This window comes from Physeter macrocephalus, chromosome 10, assembly GCF_002837175.3.
Source record: "Physeter macrocephalus isolate SW-GA chromosome 10, ASM283717v5, whole genome shotgun sequence".
In the NCBI taxonomy this organism is placed as follows: Eukaryota; Metazoa; Chordata; class Mammalia; order Artiodactyla; family Physeteridae; genus Physeter; species Physeter macrocephalus.
The window spans coordinates 2,929,653-2,946,174 of NC_041223.1; the positions used below are offsets into that span (position 1 = coordinate 2,929,653).

At 47.1% G+C, this 16,522-nt stretch overlaps 1 protein-coding gene across 1 annotated transcript in view; it reads left to right on the forward strand.

The window, feature by feature from the left end:
- The window catches only part of SFT2D1 (SFT2 domain containing 1), a 65,474-nt gene extending 64,332 nt beyond the window's left edge, over window positions 1-1,142 (forward strand). Inside the window, exons 2-3 of the mRNA XM_028494767.2 lie at window positions 203-349; window positions 845-1,142. Coding sequence (XP_028350568.1) covers window positions 203-349; window positions 845-1,033 — 336 coding nt within the window. The 3' untranslated portion in view covers window positions 1,034-1,142. The remainder of the gene's footprint in view (window positions 1-202; window positions 350-844) is intronic.
- Window positions 1,143-16,522: the final 15,380 nt, after the last annotated feature.

Below are 16,522 nucleotides of genomic sequence, written 5' to 3' on the forward strand. Positions count from 1 at the left end.
CTGCGTCCCCTGCATCGGCAGGCGGACTCTCAACCACTGCGCCACCAGGGAAGCCCTCAATGGATGACTTTTGGCAACTGTATATCTCTGTGGACCTTCACCCTAATCAGGATATAGAATACCCTATCCCTAGTAAGTCCCCTGTGCTGTGGGCATTGTTTTAATGATAATTCCTAATTCCGTAACAGGATATTTCTTTTAGCACGACCTTGAGTGCCGCAAGGACAAGCACAGACTAAGAAACGCTCTGTGTGTGAATCTGCTCCATGAGAAAATGAAGAAGCAATGGGTGCAGATGAAAACACCTGACCTCGAATTTCAACAGGACCTTGAGAATCCAAAGAGAAAGGTATTCTGTTTTCGATCGTGCTTTCAGGCTGGATTAGTTTGCTGCCTTTGACGTGCTTTGGGAAGCGACTTTCAGGCTTTCCATCCTTAGCGCGTGCCTGGTTACATTTCATCTATTTTGTTAACATGCAAGCCCTTCCAGTCGGGTTGTATTTAGACCCATTTCCCAGATGAGAACTTGGCCGGGAGAGGTTAGAGAACCGACCAGGGGCGCAGCTGGCCGGTGGCAGAGCCAGTTTAGCTCCAGGCCTGTTACTATTCCTCACTGCCTCTGGCAGAACGAGGTCTCAGCGCTGCCGTCCACCCCGCCTACTCCCTGGTTGTCCAGGCCCGGCACCTCCGTGCCCATTTTGAGTCGAGTCTGGCCAGGAGCAGCTCCTTCCCGTGTCTGTCTCTGAACCCCTTCTCTGAGTTTCCTTCTCAAGGCTCCCCAGACAGGCTGCCCGAACATCCCAAACATGTTCAAGCTCTACTATTTATTCCTCCCTAACTGCAGGCGCTTCTCAGCGGACGGCGCGCCCGACGGCGGGAGGCCTGGGCCGACCCGCCGTGCCTCCGGTTCAGGGAGCTTTCGCCTACTTCCAGCAGCGCCAGGCACACAGAACCGCTCGTGGAGTTTGCCGGCCTCCCGCCCATCGCCGGCCCACAAGCCCCCAGGTTCCGAGCGCATGGGGGCCTTCCCTAGAGGACGTGACGGATGCACTTGGAGCCTTCGTGGGGTTTTCTTGGTGCAGATGAGGGACAAATCATGTAAAAATTTAAAGCAAAGATAAAAAATAAATTAGACAGTATGATGGGAGAGGACACATGCTGTGAAAAAATACAGGGCAGGTTAAAGGATATTTGGGGTGCTGGGAGGGGCTGGCCCTGTGCGTCTCTGGGCCCGACCACCCCAGGAGAGGAGCGGTAGGTGCGAAGGCCCTGGGGTACGTGTGGCGTGCAGGGAACAGTGAGGACACCAACGCGTTTGGAGAGTAGAGACGCCACGGTGAGGGGACGGGGTGCGGATCACACGCCTCCAGGGCCCAGAAGGGACTCCGGCTTTGTTCCGGGTCAGACGAGGCGCCACTGCAGGGTTTCCGCAGAGAGCGGTGCAGACCGTTAACGAGCTCACGGTTTATTCCCAAGTTTCAGAATCCGGTCTGATGCTTCTGAGTGTTTTTGCCTCTTGCTGTTTGGGTGTCCTCAGGTGTATTTATCTGTGCTGTTTCCTTTGAACGCGGCACGCTGAGGGCTGGAGTGTGTCTGGAACGCGCCCGTCTCCTAAGATGTGATGGCACTTTTTTTTTGTTTGCTGCGACTCGAGGCTTCTGGGATCTTAGTTCCCCGACCAGGGATCAACCCTGGGTCCTTGGCAGTGAAAGTACCAAGTCCTAACCACTGGAGCGCCAGGGGAAGTCCCTGGCCGTGCACCTTTGTGAGGTTGTGGGGAGACATCACGTCTCAAGAGAATCCAGTGCGCGTCCCAGGCCACAAAACCCACATTTATTAACTGTGCTGGGCAGGTGGCTCTTGGGATCCGGACCCCACCCAGGGCAGTTGACAGGCCTTGGTAAACGGTGAAGGGAGAAGAAGGGCCCACAAAGAAACAAGTGTGTCCTGAATGAGCTCTCTGTCATAGGTTGTATTGGGTCCCCTCAAAAAAAGGTGCTGAAGGCTCACAGCCAGTAACCCAGATATAGGGTCAGGGAAGGTGTGACTAGTTAGGATGAGGTCGTCCTGGAGGGGGACCCCAATCCAATGTGATTGGCGTCCTAATAAAAGGGGAAATCCGGACACAGGCAGGGGAAGGCCTGTGAGGACAGAGGCAGAGAGGGGAGGTGCCTCCAGGGCCTGCGGTCCCTGCCGAAGACTGTCCACACCACCGAAAGCTGGAGGGGCCGGAGGCATCCTCCTCTGGGGCCTTGGTTTCAGACTTCTGGCCTCCAGGACCACGAGAGAAGCCGTTTCTGTTGTTCTAAGCCACCGACTCTGCTGCTTTGTCAGGCCGCGCTCAGAAACCAGTGCTCTCTCGAGTGGGGCGTGGATGGCCTCCTCGGGCATGTGTGTGTTTGCCGGGGAGTCACGCGAAACCTCGGATCCGCCCGGCAACGCCTTCTCTCCCTCTCTGTATCCAAACCTCTCGGCTCTTCCCCGTACGCGGAGCCTGTCCCTGGGGTCACCTACCCACGGCCCCGGTCCGGGCCACGTCCCCCAGACAATGGTGGCACCTCATTACCGGCCCTGTGTCACCTTGTGCCACTGCGGTCCCATCTCTGTCGGGTAGCTACACTCAGTCTGGTCCGGGCCGCTCGCCCTTCAGGCGTCCTTGCTACCTCCTGGGTCCACAGGTGGATCCCAGGGTCGGAACTTTGCCCAGACAGCCGGCTCCCTCCCCCTCACCTCCTTCTCATCCTTGTCCCCCTTGCTATGCCTGCTCAGCTGCCCTCCCCACGCCCCGGTTCCCCGGCTTCTCCTGCCCGAGCACCGGCCACCTTCCCAGGCCCCGTAACTGACTTAGTATGTTTCTCACTGGCTGCCCCACCTAAACTCCACGGGGGAGGAAAGGGTTTATCTGTTTGATCTGTCTTGTTCGGCAGTGTCTCCCAAAAGCCCGGAACAGAGCCTGCTACAGAGGAGGCATTTAAGAAACATTCGTGAAGGCACGAACAGCTGCATGAATAAAACGCAACTAGTGTTTCTCCTGTGTCTATAGCTTATAGCACAGTGTAACATGCAGTTAAGTGGCTTTTATATCTCTACCAGGGAGCAACTCTGTACAAAGACAACTGCAAAAAAAAAAAGACACAACCGCACGACCTGAAAGCGTGGGTTTCCTTCACCTCCTCACCCACGACCTGACCCACAGGCCTCACCCCGTGGAGCTGGCTAGGCTTCCTACTGGCACCGATGACATAACTTCCTCATCCCGTGTGTACAGCAAACTCCCGTTTTCTTCCCCCTTTTTAGGAACAATGCGAGCTTCGCGGGGGTCTGAGAATCTAATGGATGCTGAGAGCCGTGGGTCTCCGAGTTTGGTCCTTGGACCAGCGGCCTGGGCGTCCGTGGGAAACGCCCGCCCTGACCTGCAGAATCAGAGCCTGGGGGCGAGGCGGGGGCGGCCAAGGGTGGCCGGAAGCTCCAGGCGATTCTGCTGAGGCCCCTGGCTCAGAGCCCTGCTCTCGCCGAGCGGAGCGGGGCTAAATAAACACCGGCACCTGGGGACTCCGAAGGAGTGTGCTCACACCTTCAGAAACCTCCTTGATGTGGAGGTCATACTGCAAAGCTTGGCTCGCCACCCAACTGGAAGGCAAACCCGGAATTCGTTCCCAGGAGCCCCCAATACCGCCCCCCCCCGCCCCCCCCCCCCCGACAGGCACCTTGATGGGATTAAAAAAATACACCCAAACCCTTTCTGTTGACAATACTTCGTGTCAAATACCACTGTCCTTTCGGCAGGCTCATTTGCATTCTATTAATATGTGCATAAAATGTTGTCTGGTCTGAGCCCAAATACACAGACTGCGAAATCAAAGGGAACCTCTTCCCACCTTTTGCCGGCTTCCTCCTGCACACTTATTTGTTCTAAAACAACTTCCTCAGGGAATTTCCTTTCCAAAAGAAACTCCTCTCCATTTTAAAGGAAAATTACCCCTTATTCCCGGCTCCTTAACCAGTTTCTGACAGGACGCCCTAATGGGAGCGGGAGTTTGCAACTGGCGTTTTTCCTGCCCTCCTTTTTAAAGCCGTAGGTGAGACCCTTTAGAAAATATTCTGAGGAAATTTAGTGACTACAAAGGACTTGCATTTTGTGTGGAATTTATACGAACACCTAACTAATGCTTTTATTTTGGGGCGGGGCAAACAATTACTGAAATGCGGTAGACTTTGAACCATGTTCCTATGAGGAAGTTATAAAAAGATCTCTAACCAAATATTTACGGACATTAAAGAATAGATTTCCTACTCAAAACAACACGCCATAGTTAAAGTAGATTAAAAATGGTTCCGGAGAGGAAAAATAGGAAAGAACGTCAACTTTTAATGCAAAGGTTTGAAGTGTTTAATAATGTTCAGCAAATATTGTCGGTAAATTTTCGATGCTTCCAAGAAGTTAAAACAGGGGGTTTTGGGGGGCAAAATCTTCCTGTCTCTGAGACTGATTTATTGAAGATCTTAAAGACGTTAGTGGACTTGTTTAGTCATGTCCTCTTTCTCATGACCGAGGATGTGAAACTCTTAAAATTTGTACAATTGCAGAGTTAGATGGAGCTTAGAAATCATTTGGTCCAGCACTTTATTCTCCCAGTAGGAGAGTGCGGAGGGGGGTCCCTCCCAAAGTTCTTTCCACGCTCAGCCCTCTGTCTGATCCAGATGCTTCAGAAATAATTCCTTTTTCGTTACAATGTTTAACAAGTTTTTAATCACTGAAGGAATCCTTTTCTTACTGGTTGGAAGTGAATGGGATATGCACATTTACTGCATCAATATCTGCAATTCACCAGGATTTGGGAGAAGTGAGGCTGCCCTGCTTTGCATCAATTTCATTAAGGCTCAACCCCATGAAAAGTGCCTGCACTGACTCGTCAAACCATCCCTTGGACTCTAAAGCCTGTGTTAACTGGACTCTGGAGAGGGGATCTGAAATGCAGTATCCCAAGTTCTAGGCTTTCAGCCCCGGTTTCCTGCTCTGTAAAGCGGGTTGTGAGTCGGGGGCAGGCCTGGAGGGCTGGCTCCGATGATGTCTGGGCTCCTTTGCTCCACTCTTTGAGATTCTCTTCCTATACTAAACCCTCTTGTAGCACGACTTTCCTTTGGTCACGTTGTCCTTACCTGATTTTCATGGAATTTCCTCAGGCACAAAAGCCCTGCTTTAAAACACATTTTTGTAATTGACTTTTGAGGGATTGGACAGATTTTACACCAAGAAACATAATTAGAGTGAGTTTCCAACTTGGAAGATGACTCCCCGTTGTTGCCTTTTGTGTATTTAAGATATGGTTTACATCGTACCTCGAATTTCCAGACTCTATGTCTTTGGTACAATGAGTCATGTCTACAATCCAAACCTATCTGAGAGGGATGTGGTGTCATTTGGCAAAAGGCAAAACAACTGTTTTTGTTTTGTTTTCTATGGATGAGCTAAATATCTCGGGCTGAAATACAAAAAGGTAGATACTTCGTAGCGCAGTGAAGTCCACGGTCATCTTCATCATCACCGCATGCATAGCACCTTACTGATGCTGCAGGAATGGACATAAAGATGAGCAGGGGAAGGAGCGCGGTGGTTCATAGGGCTTTGTAAGGAAGGAGCAAAGAGGAGGACTTTTTCAATCAGTTCAGGGAAGGACTCGTATTTTCCAGCGAGAAGAATTAACACCCAGAGCCTGGAGTGACTTGCTCGGGACCATCTGGTCTCCCGCCAGGGGCTCACAGACTCACTGGGGAGTTAGTACACGGCACACGGACAACAACAGCGAGCCATGTGTTTATTTCTTTATCTCCTTCATTACACTTACGCCATGAACATGTTCTAAGCTTTTGATGAATGTATGTTGGTTTGAATTAGTTAAACATTAAAAATGGGTAACTTCCTCCACAGTATATTTTATTGATTTCTTCTTTCAGCATTTCCATTTTGAAGTTCTGCCTAATTATTTCATTAGGATGTAATGACACCTTTTAAGGACATGTGATTTGGAGTTTTGTTGTGCTACATTTGCTAAATGGCTAAAGTTGAATTTGTTTTTACTTTTCCATGGTTTTGATTTTTTCCTTCATTGGAAAGATCTAGACTTCCACATTTAACAAATTAATAGATATTAACATCAAGCAGACTGTTGAAATAGAATTAGTGGGAACTAGGGCCACACCTAACTACCCACGGCCTGCCCCACCCTCCTCCAGCCCCTCACATGTAGAGTCTCTTACCATGTGTTTCAAGAGGGGCCCACAAAGGGGCTTCCTGGGTGCCACCATCTTTGCTGGGAAAATTCAGGGCCCATTTTTTTTCTTTTCAAGTAGCTGTGAGCATGTATGCCACTTATGTGTCTCAGGCATAGCGTAGCGGTGATGGCATTTGTTGTTAGGAGGATTAAGTTTCTAGAGGAGAGAGCTGGACAAATGCAGAGCAAGATATTTTAGGAAGAGTTGGCGACAGGCATCAGCCCGTCGGTTCTCCAGGGACTGTGACGTCAGGGTTCCTTTCAATGAGCTGGACAGTCATTCCATACACAGGGCCAGTGCTTTTTTTTAATTAAAAAAAAAATGTTTTTTGGCCACGCTGCTTGCAGCTTGTGGGATCTTAGTTCCCCAGCCAGGGATCGAACCCATGCCCCCTGCAATGGAATCGTGGAGCCCTAAATACTGGACCGCCAGGGAATTCCCACGGCCAGTGCTTTGAAGCCCGAATGAAAGATACCAGCCCCGCCCTAACCCAGTCCGTAGAAGAGGAGGTTTCCCAACCTCCACTCCCAGAAAAGAAGAACCTGATATAAGCTTGTCCTCTCAGAGAGTCAGTAATTCCCAAGATGAAATTGACAACTTAAAGCATATTAATACAATAAATGTGAATAATTTAGTAGGAACTGAGACTTATGTGAAAGTGCTAGCATTTGGCAGATTTTGATGGGTTAGCAATAGCATAACATTCATTATTTTCAGCAAACATTTTTCAGGTGGGCATTGTTCTGTTAATAATTGTACCTGAAGACATATCAAAGAGATAATAAAAATATATGTATCCGTAATGGAAAAAAGGATTATAATTAAATTATTTCTGGTACCAGAAATAATTGAATGGCTTTCAAAATAATAGAAAATTCTATTTCTTTTGCTACTTTGCATACATTAGGTGCACAACAAATATTTGTTTTGTGGGCTTTGCTTACAAAACACTGAAAAAATTGATTTTTTTTTTTTAATCGGAACGGTGCTTTGTGTCAGGGAATCTACAATTTCCTGTGGCCTTGAACTCAGAGGAGAAGACTATGCCCTGAAAAACTGCATTGTAACCCAAAAAGAAAGTAATCAGAATTAAATCGAGACAATCCATTTCAATACAGTAGCATTATTATTTTCATCACTCTCAGGAGAGTGCTTTCTGCTAGTCCTGATGACATTAAACCTGCCTTTATTATTTTGCACAAATGAATGCCTGAGATGTGTGCATATGTATATGTATGTGTGTCAATACATGTGTGTAACTTTTAAAATCATACTGCAAGGACAGAACAAGATCAACCTTCTCTATCACATTGTTAATCCATCCCTGAAGCATCTGTGATCTCTCTCCCACACAGGATTAACTCTCCAGCACCCTGAGCCCTTCCGAACTTTCCTGATTATAGGAAGTAAGCTCAAAGACCTTTAATAAACAAAACAGATGTCATAGAGTCCACGTACTATATAAATTGATATTGATAAAATTGATAAAAATATAGTAACAGCAAGCACTTCTACAGGCCAGACCACCTCTAAGTGCTTTTATGTATCAACTAACTTGGCTCTTACAAAAACCATGTCAGCTAGACACTGTTATCTTCACCTCCATTTTACAGATGAGGAAAATCGAGGTACCATGAAGTGAAGTAACTTGTTAAAGTGATGTCGCTTGTAAGTGGCAGAGCTAGCATTTGAACCCAGGCAGGATGCTGTAGATTTTAAGCTCCTAAACACTATTTTAGTTGACCTTCCAGCCTTCCAAAGGGCCTTTTGTATAAAGGCATTCATGTAAGCGCATGCATTTTCCTGGTAGGCAGGATAAGTATTCATCAGGACTTTACGGAGACTTTTTATTGTCTGTGCAGTTGGCCAACCAAGTATCTGATTTTGTTGTTGTTGTTTATAAATATGGTCTTGATACTCATAGGCTTTGAAAGACTCTTGTTTCTATCCACTTCTAACAGATATGTATCTGTTTTCCAAGCCCATGACAGATTAGAAGCAGAGAATTAACATGGTAAGAGGATGCAATAAAACGGTAAGAATGACAGTCTCAGGGCAAAAAAATCGAGAGAGAAAAAGGCAACCAGGATGGTTTGCGTAGCTCCTGAGATTGTCAGCACAGTAACGCACAGAAGAGTTATTTGTGGACCTAGGCACGTGGCTGAGTCGTGAGAAATGTTTCTCCCTGTTTGAAATCTAGCAAGGCCCTGGGCAGGCCCGGCCTGGGCCCTCACCCGCCCCTCACAGGCCTCTGAGATGATGAGGATGCAGGGACCTGAGACTCTGGGGCCCACAGGACCGCAGGGGCACCTCAAGACGAGCCCTAGACTTGAAGGATTGAGCCGCTGACTGATAGACAGCAGGAAAGAACAATCGGATGTTTAAGCCATTAAAATACCTTCCACCTTCCACCTTCCCTTCTCGGAACTTAGGACCAGAGCTGCCCCTTAGGTGGAGATGGCAGAGCTGTGGGCACATATGGGGGCGACCCTGCCCCTCCCCCTCATCCCGGGGGGACGAGACTTGGGGAGGGACACGACGGGCAGCACCCCACACAGGGCCAGACGGGGCAGCTGGGTGGACGAAGAGCGGCACCTCTGTCCCCAAAGCGGGAAACTAGGCCTCTGGGGACCTGGCCGGCCGTGGCAAACCAGCCACCGGAGGGGGGCTGGAGGAAGCGGGGTGGCAGCACACACACAGGGGGCGGGGCTTCGGGGCCGCCACGGGGAGAGGCTCGTGGCTTCGGAGAAAGCGGAGAGGGTCCAGGGCCCGAGGGTCTGCGTGTCCCTGAGGGGCTCCCCGCCTTCTCCACTCTCTGGATCGGGTTAGAAGGTGAACCCTCTACTCCCTAGTGAAGTAGCGAGAGGGAAACGGCTATTATACGGCGCTAATCATCCATATGGGATTGTGAAACAGGCCGCAGGAATCGACCGCGGAAAGAAATCCAAAGTTATACAGGCCGAATCTGTAACCAACTGGAATAATACACCAGAGGAGGGGGGAAGGGCTGCAGGATAAATGCCTTACCTTAGGCTTACTCTTCCCACACCCCAAGTTCAAGCCAGGTGAACAGTGAATCGCACATTTTTTTTTTTTTTTTTTTTTTAGTGGATCAATTTGTTCATCTCAATGATGGAGAAGTTAATTTTTGCCTATTGGATATGAATAATAGAGTCAGAGACACAGCTGTTAGATTTAACCCAATGACGTTATAAAAACCTTTATACACAATGAAAAGAAACTTCATATGATAAGAAAGACACTGAAATCCAAAAATAATAAATGTGAAAACACGATAAAAGTTTCCATCCCAAATGTATATGGATTGATATTGATAAACATATAACACACTTGGCTAATCAGATATTCCAAGGATATTAACAGTTCCACATCGACAGCAACGACGTGTGTTTACAGATTATATGAAGCCTCGTGACCCCACAGTGAGGGACAGAGGCCACATGGCAGAACCAGGACTGGAGCCTGGACGTGAGGGAATAGAAAGAATGGACTTCTACATAAAAGAGCTCAACTCAGCTGGTAAACTTAAATTAGAGTCACTTGAGTTACACCCATTTTACTAGCAAAGTAGCCAGAATTAAAAATCCCCAACCTGGGCAGGCCATGGGGGACCAAGGAAGCAGATTTCTCATTCAGGGGAGCAGTCTGGTCAGCAGATCGTGCTGGGCAACTGTCCCCACCCTCTGATGCAGCAGTCCCACCTGTGAAATGGTCATCTGGGGTAGACAGAAAATATTTGTAATAGCGGCATTGATATCAGCCGAGATAGCAATAACTCCATGTCTAATCATTGGTAAGCACGCGTATCACATTGCACTGCACTTCGTTTTTCACATGTTTGTCTCCTGGCTAGATAAAAGTTTGAGGGTAGGGACCCTATATTGATTACTTTCGTGTCCCCAGCATTTAACAGGAGCCAGCAAATAAGCAATCGGGAAATATTTATTGAATGGAAATTAGCCGAATCCAGGTAGCTAATGGGATGTACTAATGTTACCATAATAATTACGTAAAACCTACATTACTTGGAAATGTGCACACAATATAAGTAAAAACATCAAAACACCAAACTGTGCACACCAGCTCCACTCTGTAAACTACAGGTGTCAATGGTCATCACAAGAGGGTGCATGGGGCAACCGAGTCAGACCAGCTGGCGTTCGGGTCACCGAGAGACCTGGCTCCAGGTCAGTTTTCCCACCTATGAAACAAAATGTCCATCTTGCAAGGTTGCTGTGGGTTCATATTGAGTTAAATAGATCCAGAGCACAGAACAGGGTTTGGCTTATAATATGTTCAATACACAGTTGTCGAATCAGGTAATGAAAGCAGAACCCAGCAGACTGTGGGGGAAGGTGCTCAAAAGTGGAAATCACTTTGATTATTTTTTTAGAAACATAATATAGACACAGAACATGTGAAGGGTTGATGATTTAGTCTTATATGTTTATTTTTTTGTAAAATTCACTATAATAATACACAGCGAAAAAGAAAAAGCCAGGGAAGGAGCTGATGCATTTTTGAAAAGAACAAATGAAAAATGAATGTAATGTTTTAAACTTTATTCAAAATCCTGTTATCTGGGCAACCTGACAATCCAGCTTATCTCAATCCTTTAAGCCTCTGAATGGCTGAAGTTTTACTTCTTAGATTTCTGGAGTAGAAAAGGGCCTGATGAGTTTTTTTTTTGTTTTTTTTTTTTGTGGTATGCGGGCCTCTCACTGCTGTGGCCTCTCCCGTTGCGGAGCACAGGCTCCGGACGCGCAGGCGCAGCGGCCATGGCTCACGGGCCCAGCCGCTCCGCGGCACGTGGGATCTTCCCAGACCGGGGCGCGAACCCGGTTCCCCTGCATCGGCAGGCGGACGCGCAACCACTGTGCCACCAGGGAAGCCCCCTGAGTTGTTGTTTTTAATTGATACTATTGCCTGAAGGAATCTGATGTGGTTTATGGTAAAGACACACAAACACATATAATGATACCTCTTAAAAAAATTACCAAAACGAATTGAACGTTTAGGACGTAATATTGAGTCATCGCTCATTCCACAGATGTTTGCATCCTCAGCACAAGAGGTTATGACACACGTGCTCGACAGCAAGCCCCCCGCTGCCCTCTCCAGGGAGGCGCTCCTGCAACGCTTTGCATGTATCAGTTCAGTTGTCTTCACAACCGTATGGGGTGGGTTCTGCTATTCCCCTTCCCCTTCTGCAGATGAGAAAAGTGGAGCATGCAGGGGTCAGGTATGTCCCGGAAACCCAGCTAGAAAGCGCAGAGCTGGGAGTTGGGCTCGGGCAGTCTGGTGAGAGAGGCCACATCCCCAAACTCAGGAGCTTTCTCAGGAATTCAGCCCGGGAGGGGACAGAGGCACACTGGCAGGTGAGGTGTAAAGTAGACATATGCAAATGAGCTCTGCGTGGAAGTGAAGATGACCTCACAAGACCACCAGCTGATGTTACTCTAAGTACATTGCTCGCTGGTTTAAAAAGCAGCTGCATCTGTTCTTTAGTTCAGCAGAGCAGGCCCCTAGGGCTGCAGAACACGTGGCCACACACTGGGCAGTTGATACAGAAGTTTAGTCCCTCACAGTTCTGGCGTCCAGAAGTCTGAAATCAAGGTGTCAACCTCTCCAGATGGCAAAACGTGTTAAAATTGAGACATTCTGTTTGGGAGGAAAAGCCAAGGACGTGACTGTACAAAGTTTTGATGAGGCCTCAGAAAGACACCAAGGTCAGGGAGCCCAGTCACACCGGGACCTTTTCAAGGGATTAAGGGGGAGCCTCAGAGCCTATCAACCAATCCTGGGGCCTCTAAGGAGCTTCAGGGCATCGACCCAGGGTCACCTCAGCAGGATCCAGGCAGAGAGGGGTCATCTCAAAAAGGTCGATGAGCGAGGTCTTAGTTTCATGGAGTGAGTCCCATTGAAGTCCATGGGAGACACACAGCGTTTCTGAGAAAGTTACTTCTGCGAAAACACTGGCAGCTTGGGCAGAAAGGAATGGGGAGAGTGCAAAGCCCCCAAATTCCACTGTCGGGAGGCAGGCTGAGAAGACTACTCAGCTGCACACATGTGCTACCTTTCATTTCAAAACAAAGGAAAGACTCAGAAGGTGGAACCAAGAAGCCAGATGGTGAAGCCATGAGAATTATCCTCAGGCCTTGAAGCTTAATCAAGGAACTGCCAAGCTCACCCATCTGGCTTCAGAGTTGCTATAGAGCAGAGACTCCCCATTACCTTCCTTTTTCTCCTCTTTCGAACTGAACTGTCGATAGTCCTTATCTGCTGCCTGTCCCACGGTTGTACGTTGGGTGAGTTGAGGACGTGACTTTTCAGTTTCACAGGTCCATAGATGGGCAGAAATTGAACTTAAAGATTATTCCCAAGAGGCTTCTCTGACCTTTGACCTGATTTAAATGAGGAGATTTGGGACTCTGAGTTGATGCTCTGAGAGATAAGAATCTTGGGAACCCTGGGCGGGGCTGAATGTGTTTTGCATATGAGAGGGACATGAATAATAAAGGCCAGAGGGTGGCTGGTGGCAGACAGACTCTGAGGTGAGGTGGCCCCCTGATTCTTGCCTCCTGGTACTGAATGCCTCCCCTGAGTCACAGAACAGGACCTGTGACTTGCTTCTAATCAATAGCTCACGGCAAAGGTCATGGCTATCACGCTGGTGACCATGGTACAACCTGCAAGACTCCATCTTGCTAGTAAACTCACTTTCTCTCCCTTTGTTGATTCTGAAGATGCTAGTGACCATAAGTCCTATACCTAAAGGAAACGGAATACTGTCAGCATCCTCATGAGCAGTGATATGCATGCTTCCCCAGTCAGACCTCCAGATGAGAACACAGCCTGGCCAGCACCTTGTGAGGCTCTAAGCAGAAGACCCCACTAATCCATCCCTGGACTTCTGACTCACAGAAACTGTGAGATCAGAAATGTGTATTGTTTTAAGCTGTTACAGCTGTGGTAATTTGTTACACAGCAACAGATAATTAGTGCATGCAATTTATTCCTTTAACACAAGTAAAGGGTGTGATGCCAATAAATGGTAAAAATTTCAATGGCTATATGATCATTAGTTTGCATCATTATTTTTATTAATCTGAGTATATCTTTAGAATAGTTATAGCCCAGTTAATTTATGAAATAGATAAATGTTAAGATTTCAAGACAATTTTGCACATAGTAGTAATTTTTCTGTATTTTTTAGCCCTCCAGTTTTAGTTGATAGTTTACTAGATCAAACTTAGACTCGTGGGGTGTAAAAGGATTACTTATTGTGCTTGGATCTCCCACTGTTTACCAGATAGTTCCAGGCACTTTCCAGACATGATCTTATCCTCAAAACAATCCTGGGAGAAAGATATTATTACTAAGCCTAGTTTAAAGCTGAAAAAAACTGAGGGTAGGAGATGTTAAGTAACTTGCCCATAAGGGCAGAGCTTGGATTTGAGCCCAAGTTAGATGCACCCCCAAAACTTATGTCCTTTACATACATTATGCTGTTTATTTTTAAAAATTTTAAATGTTAGAGAGGTAGAAGATTCTTTTCCCTCAGTTTTATTCATCTATTAACTTTTACCAATACATTTTTTAAAAGGAGGATCTTTAAATAGTTTTAAATTTTTGTAATTGTGTTGAACACACGAGTAGTGGAAATGCAAACACTTCCCTTTATTGTTTCAGCAACTTTTCCAAATTCATTTTATGAAGCCAGCGTTATTTTGATACCAAAGCCAGACAAGGATGCCACAGAAAAGAAAATTACAGGTCAGCATACATGCAAAAATCCTCAACAAAATACTAGCAAGGCAGGAGTTCCCTGGTGTCCTAGTGGTTAGGATTCTGGGCTTTCACTGCCATGGCCCGGCTTCAGTCTCTGGTCAGGGAACTGAGATCTTGCAAGACACGTGGTGAGGCAAAAAAAAAAAAAAAGAAAAACTAGCAAAGGAGAGAATATTTGCAAATCATATATCTGATAAGGGACTAATATCCAAAATATATAAAGAACTCATACGATTCAATAGTAAAACCCCCAAACAATCCAATTAAAAAATGAGCAGAAGATCTGAATAGACATTTTTCCGAAGAAGACATACACATGGCAACAGGTACAGGAAAGAATGCTCAGCATTATTAATCATGAGGGCAATGTAAATCAAAACCACAATGAGATATCCCTTTACACCTGTTAGAATGGTTATTATAAAAAAGACAAGAAATAACAAATGTTGGTAAGGATGTGGAGAAAAGGGAACCCTTGTGCACTCATGGTGGGAATGTATATTGGTGCGGTCACTATGGAAAACAGTACGAAGCTTCCTCAAAAAAATTAAAAATAAAACTATCATATGATCCTGCAATTCCACTTCCAGGTATTTAGCCAAAGAAAACAAAAACACTAACTCCAAAAGATATCTGCACCCCCATGTTCATGAAGCTTTATTTACAATAGCAAAGACATGGAAACAACCTAAGTGTTCGTTGATGGATGAATGGATAAAGTAGATGTAGTACACATATACAATGGAGTATTATTTAGCTATCAAAAAGAATGAAAATACCATTTGTGACAGCATGGATGGACCTCAAGGGCATTATACAAAGTGACATAAATTAAATGTAGAAAGATACTATATGATCTCTCTTATATGTGGAATCTAAAAAATAAAACACCCCCCACCCCTAATCAAGCCCATAGATACAGAGAACTGATTGGTGGGGAGTTGGAAGGTGGGAGAAATGGGTGAACCGATTTTTTTTTTTTAGTAAAAAAAAAACAACAACATGTATCAAAGATTTAATTCAACTAATTAGTTAATAAGGGGATAAGATGTTAAGACCGATTCAAAAGAGAATTTCACGTATGAAGATTTGTGTAGTGGCTGGTAAACAGTGAGTTTTCATTGAGAAAGACAAACCTACAAAAACATAAAGGCACAAAAACCCAGAAGACAGTAGAATCGCCTTAGTGGGGAAATAACCATGCTGCACTGCCATTCCTTTGAGGGTTATTTAGTTAAAGTGATTTGTGGTTACCTCTCCTTAAACTTTACCGATGTTCATATCTTCATATGTATCTACAGATTTATGATTAAACATCTTTTCTTCTTCCTACAAAGGGAACTTATCACATATAAAGAAACCATGAAGAAATAATTCTCAAGTCTTAGGTGATGCCTAGTGAATCCTTGCTCGCCGGAGCATCTAATGCAGACTTTTCTGAAATTTACCATAAGCACTTTCTCACTTTCTTAAAAAAATGTTTAAGGTAAACAGGCTTAAGAGGCAGGTTGTTCTGTTGGAAGCTCCTTTGCATAGCTCTCTAGGTTTCCAAGCCCATCTCCGTGTGTGGTCTGGTGCTGAACCCGGGGAGGGAAGACCCCGTGGGTTCCCCGGGCCCAGGTCCCCGGGGGCCGAGGCGGACGCGGCAGGGCTTTGACTGGGACGCGCGGGCTGACCGCGGGGTGTCGCTGCAGCAAAGACCTGGCCCACCGCCGAGGCGGGGGCTGGGCCCCGCGGAGGACGCACCGGCACCGCGGGCGCCGCGCCGCCTGCCCCGGCGCCTCCGCCCGAGTCCGGGGAAAGAACCATCGCTCCGCAAATCAAAGCGAGCTCGAAGGCATCTTAAATAGTTCAGACGGCAGAGTTAAAGCGAGGCCGTCAGCCCTTGCTTGACAAACCCCTGCTACTTGAAAAAAAGTTTTAAAGAATGGTTTAAAATTTAAGGGCGCACAAAGGAACATGTGGTTATTCAAAAGGACTGATTTTTACGGGAAACTGTTTCCAAAGACTCTCTGGAACGTGCGCTGGTACTCTCATCTCCGAGCCCCTTTACCTGGGAGCTGGTGGAGGCCCCTCCCCCTCCCCGCCCCCTCCGCTGAGGTTTCCTTCCACTCGCAGCCCGGCAAGGCGTGCGAACGTGCGAGATCAAGGCATCCCAATTTTCCTTTCTTTGTCCCCCCGGGGCCCTCTTACTGGGGACGACAGTAATTGCGGCTTCTAATGGCTCGACTTGAAGGGGACAGAAGAGCGCGGCAGGTTTACGGCCGCCAGCGGGGCTCCGGGAGGATTGGGGGCCGCGGCCGCTTCCTCGACGGGCGGGGCGCACGGCGGGCGGCGGGTCCCCGCTGCGCGCTCATTAGCGCCCACTCTGCCTAATGGCTTCCTGTGGCTGGATGTTTACTTGTCATTTGTTTTCGCCTTTGTTTCCCAGCTACCG